The sequence below is a fragment of the Pseudorca crassidens genome, chromosome 4 (genome assembly GCF_039906515.1).
Source record: "Pseudorca crassidens isolate mPseCra1 chromosome 4, mPseCra1.hap1, whole genome shotgun sequence".
NCBI classification, from domain to species: Eukaryota; Metazoa; Chordata; class Mammalia; order Artiodactyla; family Delphinidae; genus Pseudorca; species Pseudorca crassidens.
The window spans coordinates 38,172,703-38,191,742 of record NC_090299.1 but is presented as its reverse complement, the minus strand read 5'-3'; the positions used below and the strand labels follow the sequence as shown (position 1 = coordinate 38,191,742).

Sequence of the window (19,040 nt, the reverse complement as noted above, 5' to 3'; positions counted from 1 at the left end):
TTTAGTACAGAAATCTGCCAGAGAGTCCTAGCACTGGGAAATGCCTTCAAGGGACCTAGAGTACATAAGTATATAATCATATAAGTATATATATATTTATATATATAATACATATACAAATGCAAATATTATTATACTTATATATATGGAGGCAAAAGCAACAGACTTGATTTCTTAGGCTCTGAGTTAGTCACTCTGTTGTTCTGCTTGGGCCCGTGAGGACCTCCATCACAGCACTTACTTCCCTGGCTGGTCATCTTCTCACCACTTCTCTCTCTGCCCTCCCAGAGGGAAGCATCTTGAGCCAAGGACTGTCTTTTTCCTTTCTGCATCTCCAGCATCTACCAACAGTGCCCGATACACTTTGTGAATGAGTGAGGGCATGGGTGAATAAATGGGTGAGTGAGGCACCCATTGACTTTGGAACATTTTCCTATTTCTTTGGGGAGATTCAAAAGCTCATGTCTTCTAGTCTGGAGCAAAGGAAAGGCTGTAATCATATTTTTACTCCAGGCCTCCTAAAACTTCAACAGATGGCAGATTGATAAAGCTATGACACCCTATAGAAAAGTACATAACACTCTAAAAAATTGAACCAGACCAAAGGGCAAGTTGCAAAGAGAGAGATTTAAGCTGATTAGAAGAATGAGTATTCTGACATTCGAAGCTCCCTATAGAGAGCTGCCACCCCCCGCCCCCAAAACTGATGTTTCCAGCCCAAAGCTGAGGGCACAGCGGGCAGGGCTGTGTGAATTCCAGGTCTGAGGAGCCATCTGTGCAGCAAACCTTCTCAGGTCCCCACTGTGACTCTTCACACAGGCCGCCCATCACTCTTCCAAAGAAGTACCAGCCCCTGCCCCCTGAGCCGGCGAGCAGCAAGCCACTCTTCCCTCAGAGGTGCACCTTTGCCGAAGTCCAGAGAGAGTCCAGGTGAGAGTCTTGCTGTTGCTGGTGGTGAGATGACCAGGGAACGGGTGGGCAGGGGGACGAGAGCAACAATAACCAAACCAGTCGCCTCTCTAAATGGGCTGCCCAACGTGGTGGGGACAGCCATCCCATACCTTGAGGGAAAGCACCTCAGAAACCTGTAGTTTGACTCCTTAATGGAAAATACACCTTCTTTGTAATAAAATCAGTTACTGGAAGAATGGCTCACTTACGATGTGAATTAGTTATTAAAGAAAATGTTATCATTGCCGGAACTGAAAGGGGTTCAGACTGTATGAGGACCAATATTGGCACGCAGCTTCCCATCTCCCAGGCCGGAGAAGTATAACCGCGCACGTGAAAACCCATTTGTCAAAAACATGATTGCCTTTTTGACAAAGAAATATAAAAAATCCAACCCTCTGTTATTAAGTGCTGATGCCAGAGCCCCGCTCCCAAATGTATGGGGCACCGGGCAGCCGAGCAGCCAGCTCTGATCAAAAAATGTCACAAACACGAAAGGACCTCTTTTTCTTTTCCCCGAGAGAGTTTACATTTCCAAAATTACCTTATTTTAGAAGTCAAAACAGAGACTGGTGTTTCCCTCGTGTTGCTGCCCAGAGTGAGTGATGCTTTCTGACTGCGAGCTTGGATCAGCCGGTGAGGTGCAGGGCACTATTTCGTCCGTGAGCATTTCTCGTGCATACAGAAATTCAAAATATCAGGCACATTTGGCATTTCTGTGGAAAACCCTTTCATCACTGGTTCTGATGGCGGAACGTAAAAGAGCCGAAAATGCCATTTCCCCCTTAGTTTTTTTGGCAAATGCCTCTTCCCTTTCTGTCCTTTAGAAGCCCACACAAACATACATCTTCCATGCAGAAACCTCTCCTGCTCTTCCTCGTGCAATTTCCTCTCTCCCCTGTCCCCATCTCGAAACGCAGGTTCTCCTTCTTATAAACTAGCAGAGGAAGGGCAGCGGGGGTGGGGGGGGGGGCGGAAATGTCTTTGCTCCCAGGGGAGTTCATAGTGTCTGGAGACATTTTGTCGTGACAGCTTGAGTGCTGGGGATGTATCTAGTGGGTAGAGGCCAGGAATGCCGCCAAACACCCTGCAGTGTGCTGAACTCCCCCAGAACAAAGAGTAATGAGACCCAAAAGGTCAGTGGGCCAGAGACTGGGAAACTCTGCCCCAAGGCATATGACTTGCTTCTCTAAGCCCAAGGCTTTTCTCAGCAGTAAAGTGAGGTTAAGAATAATGCCTACTGCCTACCTCCTGGGCTAATGTGAGAATTAAATAAGATGATTTCTATCAAGTGCTTATCAGTACCTGCCTAGCACATATTTATTACCAACATGTGTTACAGTTACTACCTTGAGCCATTTTCTATTGGTGCCTTTGCCACCGCATATAATATATTTGGAAAGAAGTCTGTCCCTTTGACCTCAAAAGGAGGGGCTAACTCACTGCAGTATGCATACGTCCTAGAACCCCGCGAGGCAGTTTCCAGAGGGTCTGAGCCAGACCAAGAGTCACCAGATTTCCTCTCTTTTGATTTCTGTTTTCAAAGAATGAGTGTCTTGGAAACAACAACAGTAATAGAACATCATCTGAATTGGAAATGTGAAATGCATTGTCCCTAAAATTCCTGACCAAGTCGTCTAATATGACAAGAACTGGCCCAAACTCAGAGAAGGAGATAGAAAATAAGATGGGGCTTCCCTGGTGGCGCAGTGGTTGAGAGTCCGCCTGCCGATGCAGGGGACACGGGTTCGTGCCCCTGTCCAGGAAGATCCCACATGTCGCAGAGCGGCTGGGCCCGTAAGCCATGGCCACTGAGCCTGTGCGTCCGGAGCCTGTGCTCCACAACGGGAGAGGCCACAACAGTGAAAGACCCGCGTACTGCAAAAAAAAAAAAAAGAAAATAGGATGAATAAATATCAAAGATGATGAGGTTGTTCAGTGTGGAGAAGAGAGGATTTTTATTTTCTTTCTGTTTCTTTACATTGGAAAGAGTAGGATATGGGAACCCAGCAGGACGGGGTTTGGATCCCTGCTGAGCCACTTCTGGCTGTAAAATTTCAGGAAGCTCTTAAACAGTTCTGAGTCCTGCTTTCCTTATTGGTAAAAAGAAAATAACCAGCCCCATGAGATAGAATTGTGGTAAGGAGGTATGTGATTTTTCTAAAGTACTAGGATAATATCTGTCACAGCATAGGAAAGAAGAAAGAAAAACACTTAAACAGCATCTCCCATCTGTACCCGACAGAATTAGGCACCCATAACCCTATTTTGTCTTGAAATAGAAGCTATAGATTCTAGGGCAATGTTTCTCATCCTGGCTTTACATTGAAATAATTAGGTAAACTTTTTAAAAATTACTGTTCTCCAGGATCTGTTTTAATTGAGAGCATCACTATAGGGCATTAGTATTTTTCAAAGCTCCCCAGATGAATCTGATGTACATCCAGGGCTAGGCGCCCAGAGGGACCCAGATTCGAGGGATATTTCTGCCACTCAAGCTTCGAAGGTGCTTAGGCCTTACCTGCCTGTGTCCAAGCTTCTAATGTCTAAAATAATACTCTCCAGATTTCCAGATGAGCCCCTCTGCTGTCTGGATCACACCAGCCTACTGTCAGCCATGTCAGTGGTGTTGGAATCTTTAGACTTTCGTGTTTTGTAACTTTGCAGTGTCTCTAGTTGTAGTTTACAGTGTTTAATCATGCTTAGATGTGATGAGAGCTGTGCTGGGTCTCTTCACCAGAGGATAGTTACATTTCATCTCATTGAATCCTTTCTGCAGCCCAATAAAGTATGATTTTCTAAGGCTTGGAAAGGCCAAAGTGCCCAGCCCAATAGAGGCGTATAATAAGAACCTGGTAAAAATCACTTCCCTACCCACTGGGCACAAAATGTCATTAAGATTCAGAGAAGTTAGGTGACTCGGTCAAAACTATAGGGTTGGTATATGACTGTTGAGAGGGCAAAAACATGCAAAGCCCAGTGCAAGACACTGGGAATGCCATGAGGGCTAAGAGAGCTTTGCTTTATTCTATTTTATTTTATTGTTTAATTTTTATTGGCATATAATTTATTTACAATGTTGTGTTGGTTTCTGCTGTACAGCAAAGTGAATCAGTTATACATATACCTATATCAACTCTTTTTTTAGATTATTTTCCCATATAGATCATTACAGAATATTGAGTAGAGTTCCCTGTGCTATACAATAGGTCCTTATTAGTTATATATTTTATATACAGTAGTGTATATATGTCAATCCCAAGCTCCTAATTTATCTCTCTTCCCCCTTTCCCCCCTGGTAACCATAAGATTGTTTTCTACATCTGTGACTCTATTTTTGTTTTGTAAATAAGTTCATTTGCACCATGTTTTTTAGATTCCACATATAAGCAATATCATATGATATTTATCTTTCTCTGTCTGACTTACTTCACTCAGTATGACCATCTCTAGACCCATCCACATTGCTTCCAATGGCATTAATTCGTTGTTTTTAATGGCTGAGTGATATTCCATTGTATATATGTACCACATCGTCTCTATCCATTCCTCTGTCAATGGACATTTAGGTTGCTTCCATGTCCTGGCTATTGTAAATAGTGCTGCAATGAACATTGGGATGCATGTATCTTTTCGAATTATGATTTTCTCCGGGAATATGCCCAGGAGTGGGAATGCTGGGTCATATGGTAGCTCTATTTTTAGTGTTTATAAGGAACCTCCTTACTGTTCTACATAGTAGCTGTACCAATTTACATTCCTACCAACAGTGTAGAAGGGTTCCCTTTTCTCCACACCCTTTACAGCATTTATTGTTTGTACATATTTTCATGATGCCATTCTGACTGGTGTGAGGTGATACCTCATTGTAGTTTTGATTTGCATTTCTCTACTAATTAGAGATACTGAGCATCTTTTCATGTGCCTTTTGGCCATGTGTATGACTTCTTTGGAGAAATGTCTGTTTAGATCTTCCACCCATTTTTTTGATTGGGTTGTTTGTTTTTTTTGTTATTGAGCTGCATGAGTTGTTTGTATATGTTGGAGATTAATCCACCTGCTAGAGAAATGAAAATAGAAACAAAAATTTTAAAAATGCAATCTAATTAAACTTAAAAGCTTTTGCACAACAAAGGAAACCATAAACGAAACAAAAAGACAACCCACAGAATGGGAGAAAATATTTGCCAACGAAGAAACCGAGAGCTTTGCTTTAAGAGAGGTTTCAATTCATTTTTAGTTGGGCCCATCTAGGTAGTCAGATGGCCGTTACTAATGACCACATGTGAATGACCACGTGAGGCTGCTGTAAGGTTCACTTTCCATGAAAACAGAAAGAAGATTGGAGATCTGAGCTTCTTTGGCCAACGCAGGAAGAATAGTGCCCGCTGCCTTCCTAACAGCTGCTCCCTAGGCCCCTGCGATGAATCGCCCTCCCTGGTAGGCTGTGATTTACGTCCAGGGATCAACTGCATCAGTGAAGACAGCTGCAGCCTTACAATTGGCCGTGCTCACTGTGGATGACAGTGGTGGTCCCCGCTATTGTGTTTCAGTCCCCATTGGTCTCTGCCAGCTCTGCCCTTCTCTATTTTATAGCTAAGTCTTGACTTCACAAAACAATTGCTGAATTGAAGCACCTCAGTTAAGGAAAACGCCATTTAGAACATTCATTGACAACTTGAAACTAGGAGAGAATGTTGACATTTGGGGAATGTTGGTTAGACATTCTCAACCACTTATGGGTCATTATTATGATGTACTTTATATATTTTGTCAGCTTATTTTTTTTTTTTTTACTTAAATAGATGTATTTAAGAGGGAAACATATCATCACCATAAACAACCACAACATAATTTCAGAGCAAAACTTTCAGCCTGGGGGAGGTTTTCTCTGTTAGAAGGGAAGAAAAGTAAAGTTAGAGTGATGTTTAGGATATACTAACCGCCACATGGAAACTGTCTCCTTGACATAATTAGAAAGAAGAAAAAAAAAAGTTTCCAACTATGTATCCATTGTAATTTGAATACCATGGTCCATGCACCAAATAAAACTCACCCTGAGAAATCATGAGAGCAATCATCATTTGCTGTAGGTCTAGCTACACATGGCCCACTTTAGAGTCCTCAGCGCTGTGCAAAAAGCAATGCTACAAACCTTAATTTTCTGATGAGGACATAGAACTGCAGACTGGTCATCGAGCCATGAAATTTCCTTTAAACTTCAGCAAATTCAGTGGCCCAAGGTGGGGGATTCAGCCAAAATTTAAATAAAGTGTGTGATATTTTACCAACAAAACACTTACTTGCCTAACTAAGGTTTTACCTTTTCAACTAGTAATGCTGACGCTGCATCAGTTCAAGCAACCTTAGTGGCAAAAATGCATATTCTGATGATTTGGGTGGTGGAAAAAATCATTATACATGTCAAGAAACCATAAAAAGAGAGAAAGTATGCATTACAAAGAAGGTAGACAAATTCACACTCATGAATGGAAACTATTGATTTTAAAGTATAAACTTTATTATCATCATAGTTTTGCAAGATGTTGCCTTTGTGGGAAACTGGGTTTCTGGAGTTTCTTCTGAGACCCCTCCAATGGTCTGATGTCCACTTTATCAAATGCCATGTTGAATTCTTTCCCTATCATGCAGTTTCGTGTTTTTCCTGTCTCAGATCTCCTTTAATTATCAGCATCCTTTCTCTCATGCATGCCTTCCTGGGGTCCAGCTGTACCACAACTTCACATTTAAAACCTTTTATACTCCCTCAAAGCAAAAAATGAAGAGCTTTAAAATGAAGGTAATAATAGCAGGTCCTTCTGTGCTAATGAAACTTGACATAGAAAACCAAATGTCAGGAGAAATGATGATGTTATTTAAATTCTCTTAAAGTGAGAAGCAAGTTTATTCATGTCCTTTCTGTCACCACCTTTTATATTGGCTCATAACTTCTCCTTTTGCTTAGAAAATTATGAGAAAAATAAACAGGGTTTAATTTTATAGAACAGTGATAAATATCACACTGGACTATGGGCTATTAATTTGGCAATGAAAATGTAATCAAAGAGTTTTTAAGGACTCAGAATGATTTTATCTTGATCATTATGAACTATATTTTATGTAACACCATACTTCTTTTCCTTGCAGACAGATAAGCTTAAAGAACTTAAGTGAGGTAAGTAGCAATTGTGTCCTAAGAAACAAAGAAGGGAATTTTTGTGCAAAGTGTCTGTGATTGGCAAGATACTTAATTATCATAATAGAAATGCTCAATATGTATTAATATCCCTATTTTAAAGGTGATAAAACTAAAGCAAAACAAAGTAAGCTCAAGATTTTAAATCAAATTCCATTTTGCCACCATATTCTGTGTTTATTGGTACAGTGATGAGAAGACCATGTCCATGATCCATGGAGGACATCAGGTTTCTACCAAGGGCTTCCAGCCTCTAGCATTTCAGAAATAAATGTTGGAAATTGTGTAATACTTTGCTATTTGTTCTTCACAAGAGAGAGAGGACTGCAGAGTAGAAGGAATATGAGATACAGAGTTGCACAGACCTGAGTTAGATTCCCGCTCTGCCACCAACTACTTTGTGAACTTGGGCAAATCCTCCTGCCCCCACCCAACCACCCCGTTCTGTTCTGTTTTCCCAATAAAAAAATAGAGGTGGATATCCTCAACTTGGCAAAGCTGTTGTGACAAAGTCAGTCAGTCAGAGTCAGCACGTAAATGACCAGGCGAGCAGTAGAGGCCCAGTAAATGGCCTGAAGATCAGGTAAGATGGAACTATCTTAGAGCCCTCTTAGATGTTTACTTTCTTAAGCCCCCAGAGAAGTTCCTTAAGCAGATGGTAGGTCCTCACTTCACTCCCACTGGCCTCCTAAGGGATTTGGTTCTTATCTTAGTATTTGACCTTTGCTCTTACATCATCTAGAACGTAAAGGTTGATCCCTTTCTTTCTCTCCTTCTTTCTTTTGATGTTGAAAACTCAGACTCTGTGTACCAGTGCCAAATTGAATCTCGGAGACAGTGTTTTGGGTAAAGTAGAAAAGAATAGCTTTATTGCTTTGCCAGGCAAAGGGGGACACAGTGGGCTCCTGCCCTTGAAAACTGTGTGTCCCAACGCCGGAGGATTTGGTGAGGAGTTTTTATAGCAATAGTTCAAGGGCAGGGTTGCTGATAAGGATCAGGGTGTGGGCAGGGCCTGCATTTCTTTAACCGGGCCTCAGGTGGTCTCCTGATATGTTTCTGTGGTTTTCAAGGTTATCAAACTGTGACCTTCTCTCTGGAATGAAGAATGCTCCTTCAAGTAGTTAACATCTTCCAGTTGTTGGCGATTTTAGCTCTGCAGAAGAGCTCAAAGATATTGTTATGTGTATCCCTTGAAGGGGAACCAGGACCCTGCCCCAAGGCTGCACTATTGTTTCTTGACTGCTCCTCCCTTGTCTCGGTATCTCCTCCCTTCCCTGATTAGCAATTGTTTGAATCTGCCCTTTGGGACTCAGAGAAGGTCGTGGAGTCTGGAGTCTGTTCCCTATGAACAAGGAACAGGGAACACAGAAAGGCTTCTGTGCCCAGGAGCCCCACAGGATCCTGCTCGGTTTTACTTTCTCCCTTTTTTCTTCCTTCCTTTCTTCCTCTCTTTCTTTCTTTCTTTCTCTCTCTCTCTTCCTTCCTTTCTTCTTTCCTTCCTTCCTCCCTTCCTCCCTCCCTCCCTCTTTCTTTTTCTTTCTTTCTTTCTTTCTTTCTTTCTTTCTTTCTTTCTTTCTTTCTTTCTTTCTTTCTTTCTCTCTTCCTTCCTTCCTTTCTTCTTTCTTTCTTTCTTTCTTTCTTTCTTTCTCTCTATCTCTTTCTCTCTCTCTCTCTGTCTCTCTCTCTCTTTCTGGTGTTATGACAATGTTAAAATTAAGAGTCACATTTCTAGCTTGTCTGTCAAACAAGATATTTATGACCTCTAATCCACAAGACAATCATGTGAAGGAGAAAAACACGTGACTGCTAAATGAGAGGCGCTGTTCAAGACTTCACTCAGCTTACCCTCTTCTGGGAGTTGCTGGACTTCCCAAGTGCCACCAGGAAGGAGAAAGTTGGGGTGGTTCTCTGCTGCTGGGGAACCCACACATCTAGAAGAATTCCACCTCTTTCTTCCTATGGGTTGGTTTATGTGTCCCGAGTAGGCAGCTACTCAAGATGACTTATATCCATAACTCACCAGTCAGTCTAAAAGGACAATAGCCCCACCAATCACAAACAAGCAAGAAGGAAATGGAGAGGTCAGTCTTAAACAGCAGGGACCATGCAGGACTCTTTGTTTTTCTTGCAACTTTGGTTGGCCTTCTGCTAGAAGTTGATATTATCTAAAGAACAACAAGGCCTAGTGGAAAAACACGTTCTTCCTCCTTATCTTTTGCCAAGACACTTCCTCTTTGTTTGTTTGTGCTGAGAGTCAAGGCCATTTCTCTATTCCAAAAGCCCATCTCATAGGGCACATGCCATGCTTGTGTGAGTGTTAAGTGCTTGCTCAAATTATATCTTGGGGACCAGAATTCATTCCAGCAGAAATGATGTGCCATCTGCCCCAATTCAAATTCACATAGCACTTTATAGTTTTCAAAAAGTAGAAATTTATTGTCTCCTTTAATTCTTAAAGAAGGAAAGAAAAAAAACCCTAAGAGAAAAAGAAGCTTCAGAGAGGTGACAAGAATTGCCAGGGTTCCCACAGCTGGCAGATGGAGCCACCCTAGAAAGCCCAGAGTCCCGATCTAAGCCCCATGCCCATGACTTTGCCCTAGAGAATACAGAGGCATCCCTGAGGTGAAATAGTGGGGAAAAAAGGAAGTAAGGAAGGGAGGAAAGGATGAGAGGGAGGGAAGGTGAGAAATAATAAAGAAGGCATTACTATTTAACTTGAATATGCTAATTTTCTAACCAAAAAAAAGTTAAAGTAGGGAAACTAGAGAGATTTCACTCCATTTTTCTAATTGCATTTGATTTTAAATTCAGAGCCCTCAAGCAAAATATTGGCTGGGTCTCAATTCAATAAAAAAAAAATTGCTCCCCCAGACAGATGGCTTCCAGGCTATTTTTACAGCAAGGCTTTCTCCCCTCCTTTGACAAGCCTGAGAACCACAGCCGCAAATGATTGAGCACTTTGAACTGCCAGGTTCAAAGTCCTGAGGAAGACTCAGTGGGGAAGCTTTCAAAACACCCATAAAAATGGATTCATTCATTACCCTTTTTACATAGCCTATAGTTTTGCCTTTATTTGCTGTCCATGATGAAATGTATGTCCTCTTTCCAGAAAACTAGGGGATGCCAAGCTCTTTGAAACAAAAGGGCTTGTCTGGGCTTCCTTGGTGGCGCAGTGGTTGAGAATCCACCTGCCGATGCAGGGGACGCGGGTTCGTGCCCCGGTCCGGGAAGATCCCACATGCCGCGGAGCGGCTGGGCCCGTGAGCCATGGCCGTTGAGCCTGTGCGTCCGGAGCCTGTGCTCTGCAACGGGAGAGGCCACAGCAGTGAGAGGCCCGCGTACCACAAAAAAAAAAAAAAAAAAAAGGGCTTGTCTGTTGGTTAGCCTTAGAAAAGATGTACAATGCCTCTCTAAGCTATTTATTGATAAGTGATTCTTGTCTATGAAGTCAATGTGAGTCAGGAGACCTGGGCTCCAGGGTCAGCTCAGCCACAAGATAACTCTGAGAATCTGAGCAAATGGCACCACCTCTTCGGACCTCATCTGCAAACCACTGACTTTAACTTTTCATGGACCTCAGACCCCTTTGAAATTTTGATGAAAGGCATAATAAAACTTCCTCACCCCAGAAAAAAAAAATGCACATATTTATAGAGGAAAAAAAATTTAGCTTTTCATGTCAGAAGGTTCATGGACCCCACGAGGCCATCCAAGGACCTCTTACATCCCCCAAGTTAAGAAGCTTTAGTCCAAATGATACCTGTGGACTTTCTCAGCTGATGCAATGCATGAAATGGACTTTAGAAAATTATTTGCAGTTAAGTAAATACTTCAGCAAATACTATACTTCTTGCGGCATTTTGATTCTTCAAGAATACAAGTCCCATAAGCACATAGACTTTCATAATGAAGAATGATCAAGAATTCTACTACTATTAAGGAAAAAAAGAGAATGAAAATGTTTGAGAAGAGAAATGGCTACATTTAACAAGAATACTGTGAATATTTTCATGCTAATTTTTAAAAATAAAAATTCCAGAACAGGTATAAAGAAAATTAACTATGGCTTTCATCACTTAAACACAACCTCTATTAATATAATATTTTATCATATCTCTTCAAATCCTTTTTTCTACAAAATATGTCATAAGCCCAGTTTTTAATCCTGAACAATTTTATGTAACTTTGAGATATACTTACAGAGTAATCTTATTCCATACTCTACATAAATACTTGCAATGCATTTCTAACATTCCAATAGTGAGTATAGCACCAAAAATTACTTAATAGTTCTCACTTAGAGGCTTATGTAGATTGTTTCCAGTGTTTCAATATTATAAGTAATGATGTACTGCACATCTTTGTACATGGAACTTGATCCAGATTTCAGGTTGTTGTCTAAGAAAAAGAAACTCATCAATGGAATTTTGGGGATAAGAATAAGAGTATTTCTAAGGCTCTTAATAGCTATGGTTAAATTGGTTTCCAAGAGTCAAAGCAATTTATAGTCCCATCAGCAGACTGTATATTTGCCTGTTACATCACACAAAGAGTATAAAATTTTTATTTTTGCTTAGTCTTTTGGAGGATTATTCGTAGATTTTTTAAAATCTATCCTAAAAAAACTAACCAACTGCTCTAAAAACATACATAGTATAATGTAAAATTCTCTGTCACTAAGAGTAACTCAATGTTTTGTTTTTTTTTAATTCAATACAGGTTCTTGGAACAGAGAAAGGTGAACTATTTATATTTGTTTTCTTATTCTAATATCATTAGGTTAAGTCCTATTTCCAGGTTAATAGCATTAGTCATTTTTTTAAACGATTACTTGTTTCAGGGCCTGGGCTGTATGGACACGTACGTGGGTGCATGATGACGTGATCCAGATGGTTCCAGGACCTCAGAGTCTATTCAGGAGTCCTGTGGTCTGAACAGGGTGATTTAAATTGGGGGTGGGGTAGAGGTCTTTCTTCAGCTACAGGCTACTGACAAGGAGGCACACTGTCACCCCCTGCCACTTGGGAAAGACATTGCTGGCCTGCTGCTCCAGAGAAGCTCTTGGTCTCTCCATCTTTGATGTCACCCGTGCATACACACATAAGCCCTCATGCGTGCACGCATACACACTGCGGATGTCACTGTTGTGGAAGCATGCAATCCAACACTTGCTAGATGGCAGGATGCTAATCTGGTGATACCTTCATGCCCACATTTGGGATACTGTTCACCATTCACTTAGAATGATGAGTTATGTCCAGAGCCAAAGGACCTGAGCTATGGCCCAAAGAGTTAACACAGGCAGCCTAGTTTGACAAAGCAACATTGGGCTAAGATTTCAGAGGCTCACCACCAGCTCACTGCGTGTTTTGACCAAGTTGCACTGATTCTGTGAGTCTCAAGTCTGCTCTTTTTACATTGAGAAAGTTAGACTGGAGTGGGACCTAACCTGGGTTTGTGGATTCCCAAGGGTTTCTGATAGAGGAGTGAGGGTCTGTTGGCAATTCTAAATAATTTTAAAATCTAAAGGAAACTGTACCCTTTTCCACAATAAAGCTCAGCATCCTACTGAAATGTTGAGGAGTTGTCGCCTCAGGCTTCAGTGATTATAAACCCAGCAACGTGACATTGATCAGCTCACAGAGGTGGCTGTTGATGACCTGAAATGATTTTATGGGATGTATGACTAGTGGACCAGTCACTGACTCCAATCACTTTTCAAGTAATGACAGCCCTTCTGTCAAAGGTGTTGAGTTTGTGATCAGCCTTGGACACAGCACAGAGTAACAGCCAAAATTAAGACATGTCAGTGTTTATGCTTCCTTAACTTTACTACTTACCACTGCAACTAGAAGAGTGTTTTATGGGATTCCCTATCATAGTATTATTATGTGCCCTTGGTAATTCTGGATGGCTAGTTAAAATCTATCCAGGATGAAAAGGAAATAAAAAGTGGTAACACCAATGACATATGTAATTACTGAATAAGTCCAGTTCCTGTGGTTGTCAAAACTTTTCAAAACTTGAAGATCAAAGGGGAACAACTGAGAAAACTCACGTCTGGTGGGAACCAGGTGGAAACCGCTGGTCTATAATAGAATCCTGGGAGCTCTCCTGCCCTATCACCGCAGAGATAGGAGAATTCAGGTGTGCCTGGGCCAGCATCAGGCATCCCCCTACCCTACATTGCTCAGAATAGTTCTTAAGCTTAACATTTTTGTTTATGTTTCTATGTAAGTTTTCATTTGAATGGAGAATTCAACCTCAGTCCACTTCCACTTCAAGCCCTTCCAATACCAAATACCTTCCAATGAAATATTCTATATATTGGCAAGTTCAAGGATGAGTTCCAAATTTAATATTTTTTATAATATTATTGAATATTCAACATTCAAAGCAATTTTTATAGCCTCAGGGAGAAGCCAGTCCCAGGAGCCACGGTTACTGCAGAACACGTGGGTTACAGTTTCCACTAACCATGAACAGCTTACTCTTAATAATCAGAGATTACTTGGATGAAATTATAGCAGTTCCGCTAGACTTCTAATGGTCCCCTATCATTTTCCTTTTGCAACCTGCCCAAATTCTGTGACGCCTTTACACAGTTCCTCATCATCAGATGAAGCCTGAATTATCTCACCTGTCACAAAACCAAAGTCCTCAAGAGATTTCTCTTGCCATTACCAGGTAAGGAGCCAGGAATCCCTTGCTGGGTCCCAGCTTGGGGGTCAGGTTATGTGTTGTCTGGGATGATGACTCACAGAGGCTTCCTGAGAAAGAGAAACTCTGGCCTTTCATAATGAGGCCCAGTGTTGAGGCCCCAGGGAAACCTGTGAATCATTGTTGTTGTTGAAGTTAATAACATTGTTCTTCCTGCACTTTATAAGCGATTGATTGCATGTTAGAGACGATATTTGAAAACATGGATATTAAGTAGGGAGGATTAACTGGAATGGAGGCTAGTCAACCCTGGAAGAAAAGTTGGCTTTTCTAACTAGTCTCAGTGGATGACACACAGAAGCTGACGATTACTTTGGAAAAGCACTTTATAAATGGCCAGGGGTTGAAAATGCCATTATCTGATTAAAATCTTGCCTGATCAGGTTATTGTGACAAATGTCATCCCAACAGAAGAGTCAAGGAGACTAGTAAGGCTCAGGCTGGTGATTCATTGTCCAAGGTCACGTACATTAGTGGTAGCTTCCTTAACATACAGTCTCCAAAATTAGTGCTATCAGACCCTCGTGACCCCAGTCTGACCAGTGGCTCCAGCTCAGTTCATGTTACTCTCCACCGCCTCCAACACAGGACACTTGCATGTGCTATTCCTCTGCCTATAACAGCACACCCCCATATTTCCCTCTCTCCACCCTCTCCCTACTTGGAAAACTCCTCTTTATCCATCAGACCACAGCTTAAAGCCACCCTGAATACAAGAGGTAGTTCTGACCCATTCCCCAAAGGGAATAAATGAGGCCCAGAGAGACTGAGTCTCTTGCCATTGAAATCAAGTCCAACTCCACTCTTCAGTAGCCCATGATGCCTACACTGACTTGATTTTAAAAATGCAGCCCATAAATCTTGACTTTCCTTAGTGCCTGCCCACAGTTAAGGTGCTCTTTTATTATTTAATAATACGCTGTTTGTGATGGAATAGAGTATTGCTTAAGAGGGAGCCCCTGGAATCATACTGCCTGGCTTCCTCACTTACAAACCGTGTGGCCTTGGGCAATGTCACTCACCTTCCATGTGAAGCTGAGAGCAGGGCCAGACCTGTTCAACCTGCCCATGTGCCCGCTAACCACCAGCTCTCAATGCCATTGCCAGGCCCTGTATGTCAGGGGCATGGTCTCCATCCCCCACTCCCTTCCTCTCTCTCACTTTCTTGTCCTATTTCACACCTTCAGCAACTTTGTTCTCAGTCTTTGATCTGTGGACATTAGGACTGCAGTTTCATAACTCTTATTAGGCTGTTTTCAGTTTAAGACCCAATCTGACACAAAACTCTTGCCCATACAATAAGTACATACTCTTTCTTAATGTAATTTTCTGAAAGGAAACAAAAACACATCATATTATAGTGAAAAGATGAGATTTTAGTTGGGCCCACATCTGTAGTAGTTGTTATTCAGTGTGGTTTGGCTTCTTTTGTTTGTTTGTTTAATTGAACAAAGTCTCCTGATTTTTCTTCCTCTCTTAACTGGCTGCTTCTTCTAAGTCTCCCTTTTAGGCTTTTTCCAAAACTGAACTCTGAATGTTGGTATTCCTCAGATCCTTCTGATGTCCTTTTTTCTATCAGTAAGAGTGTAGGCAGTTCATCCATCCCTACAGTGTCAAGGGTCAACTCTATGTTGATAATTACTAACTCTCTATTCTCTGCCCCAACCACCCTTCCTAGCCCCAGACCCATATATCCAGCTACCCAATGGGCAGTTTTCCTTAAATCAGTGACAGATATCTCAAACTCAGTGTTAGAAACTGAACTCTTCATTTCTACTTTCATTTCTGGACCAACGCTCTCCTCCTACAAACTTTCTCACCTCAGTAAATGGTATACTGTCTTTCCCATCTTCACTCTTCCCATCCAAATCATTAAAAACTCCCAAAATTCTCAAATCTCAACTCAAAATGGGTCTTGAGTCTATCCATTTCTACCCATTTCCCCAGCTCCCAACATAAACCAGCCACCATCAACTCTTGCTTAAACAGTAGCCTTCTAATGAAACAGTAGCCTTCTAATGATACATCTTCATACCCTACCTTCCATCCATAAGGAACTACTTTCTGGTCTCTTGAAGAATAAGCCATGTTTTCTTGCCTCTGAGCCTTTGCACCTGCTGTTCCCTCTGCCTGAAACACACCATTACGCCTCACCAATCTCCTATTCACCTTTCAGAAGTCAGCTCAGTTAGCATATGTCCCAGGAAGACTTTCCTGAGAATCAAATCTATTTTGTCTGGATTGTGACCTTCTTCTGCTACCACAGGATCTTCTGCTGTGCTCACCTCAATTGTGGTGTTTACCCCAAATTGTGATTATGGTATAATCATGTCTTCCCTCCATAAATTAAGCTGCTTTAGGATAGAGGCCATGTCTTATTCATTTGATATCCCCCAAAACATATCACGTACTTGGTAAATGCTCAATAAATGTTTACAAAATGAAAGAATTATTTTTATTTCAGTTTAGGTAGTTTTTTTTTTACTTATATTTTTATAAACTTTGTACACAAAACCTAGAATATCCTCAGAGGATATCCCTATTCTCTCAATATTTTCTAAAAATCCTGAAAAATTAGGGCAGTGAAATTTTGCTATCTGTGATTATTTTTCCAGATATTTAAAAAATTGTACACTGGCTCCTAGTAAAGGGATCCTGATTTTAACAGAATCGAAGGCTTAGATAGCAGGAGAAGTCTAACCAGTGATGACAGCACAGTGTGGTGGTTCAATGATCTAATGGCATTTTTATCTACCAAGCAAATCATAAGACCCCAGGCTTCCGTGGAAATAACAAAAACCAGATATGTACTCAGTTGATTTCATTGGTGCTGGAAAAGGGCTAGATTTCATTGAATTAACCCAGAGGCTTTGTTCAATTGTACAGTCGTGGCATAGAACATGCTCCATGTAATTAGATTTAACTGTAGGAGCAACTAAAGTTTAAAATGACAATGCCAACAACAATACAAAATGAACCAGAAAATCAGAGCTGCATGTTACACAAAGCCAAACATTAAGTAAAGCACCAAGTAAAGCCATTGGTAAACAGTCTTTTTTTTAAATAAATCTATTTATTTATTTATCTTATTTTTGGCTATGTTCGGTCTTCATTGCTGCACGTGGGCTTTCTCTAGTTGCGGTGAGCAGGGGCTACTCTTCGCTGTGGTATGCGGGCTTCTCATTGCAGTGGCTTCTCTGTGCTGCAGACCATGGGCTCTAGGCACATGGGCTTCAGTTGTGGCACACAGGCTCAATAGTTATGACGCATGGGCTCAGCTGTTCCGCGACATGTGGGATCTTCCCCGACCAGGGCTCAATCCCATGTCCCTTGCATTGGCAGGTGGATTCCTAACCACTGCACCACCAGGGAAGTCCCAGTAAACAGTCTTTGTGTGTTTAGAAATGCATATCATTTTATTGCCTTTTATTATGCATATCATTTTATTGCCTTTTATTATGTTTTTATAATCCCTTTTTCTTTATCAATTTCCTTGTAATAATCCACAATTTTCTTACCTAGCTCACATTAAGAAGGAATAAAATAATTTCTATTCTTTTCTTCTTTGCTATGGCTGACTCTCCTTCAATTGGTAAACAACTACTATAGAGTAGGAGCCCCATCCAGCTACATAGCATTTTCTATAGTGACTGTAGCTACAACGCAAGTCTAAATTCATAGCTTCCAAAAGTAAAGAATTTTGATGTGTGCTCACTGAAGTGACATGGAAGGAACTTATGTGGTTAAGTTGCTTTGTTCCATATCTAATGTTCATCTGTATTGAGAAAGGAAGGAACCAGCATTTTATCAACCTTACAAAACAGACAATTTTTCATCCAGTAAAATATAAAGTGCTCTGTAAATATGACAGGCCATGAGTACTGACCCAGCGTGGGAAATACTAACGTTCTTTCAATTGTAACATTTCCTTTAGCTCTTCATTCGTGACTCACAACCAGAGTGTACAAAACAGAGGTAAGAACACTTTATGAAAGAATTATAGAAATAAGTAGGTTAAGTCATACACTGCTATATTCCTGCATCGTGACTTAGCTTTTGTGAATCTCAGAGTCTCTGAGCTGATGCATGTAGATATAATTCGCTTGTTTTCATTGATAGGCAACATTGCATCGCATTAATATAATGTTTATCCATAGTTAAATACCATCACTTAGGTGTTTCCAGTTTTTTCCTCTTATGAATGTTAGTTTGTTGTGAACAATATCATTGATGTCTTCCCCTGTGTATAATATGTACATGTTTTCCCAAATACTTAATATGATAAGTTCTTTTTCTAAGAGTGAAATGGCCATGTCTTAGAATATTCCTCTCTTCAATGGCACTAGATGTATTTTCCAAAGTAGATGTATCACTTTGTTTCACCAAAAGCGTGTGAGACCCCATCGTTCCCCATCCTTTCCAACAGTTGTTTTTTGGCAAACTTTTAGTTTTTGTCAATTCATTCGGTGTAAAATAACTTTATCTTAAGAAGAGTCTGTGAAATGGAGAAAATAAAACTGACCTCTCTTACTAATTGATTGTAAAGATAAAAATCAGAAGCATACCATGTCCATGGAGATATCAAAAGCAGCATATAAATATAGTGTTATATTACTGTTGATGATGGGTTTTGATATTGTTAGTATTATTTGGCCCAAACTAGATCTGTCATGTTCTTTTTTCTTTCTTTCTTCAATCCTATGCCATGGATATTCTGTGTTCAGGTCTAATCTTTTGATCTCTTTCTTCTGAGCCACAAGAGAGGGCTTTAGGGCTGGAGAAAATGAACTCCATGGGATACAGTGGGAAGACCGAGGGCTCTACTGACCTTGGTCCCAGTTCTGCCTCTCTGAGCTTCACCCTCCTCCATCCATAAAATTCAAATAATGATATTAACTCTCAGAGTTAATACACACACACACACACACACACACACCCCACACACACACAGAGCCCTCACTTTGCACATAGTAGGCAACTGACACATTTTAATATCCTTCCTTCTTTTTTGCATTCCCTTTCCTTCTCCAGGGATTCTCCACCTAACTGATCCTGTGAGACCAAGAGTTTCCTCCCTGGCCTCCATCATGTCTTTATTTCTCTTCTACCCTATGCCATCTGGGCCTTAGGTTGAAAACTAATTTGGCCCATGTACACATTTCTAATAAGAGTT

At 41.0% G+C, this 19,040-nt stretch overlaps 1 protein-coding gene across 1 annotated transcript in view; it reads left to right on the top strand.

Annotated features, from left to right (window-relative positions):
• CLNK (cytokine dependent hematopoietic cell linker) overlaps positions 1 to 19,040 on the top strand; it is a 101,288-nt gene that overhangs the window by 58,583 nt on the left and 23,665 nt on the right. The window contains exons 10-14 of the mRNA XM_067734619.1: positions 820 to 930; positions 7,099 to 7,126; positions 11,867 to 11,885; positions 13,753 to 13,834; positions 17,802 to 17,842. Of these exons, the coding sequence (XP_067590720.1) occupies positions 820 to 930; positions 7,099 to 7,126; positions 11,867 to 11,885; positions 13,753 to 13,834; positions 17,802 to 17,842 (281 nt within the window). The remainder of the gene's footprint in view (positions 1 to 819; positions 931 to 7,098; positions 7,127 to 11,866; positions 11,886 to 13,752; positions 13,835 to 17,801; positions 17,843 to 19,040) is intronic.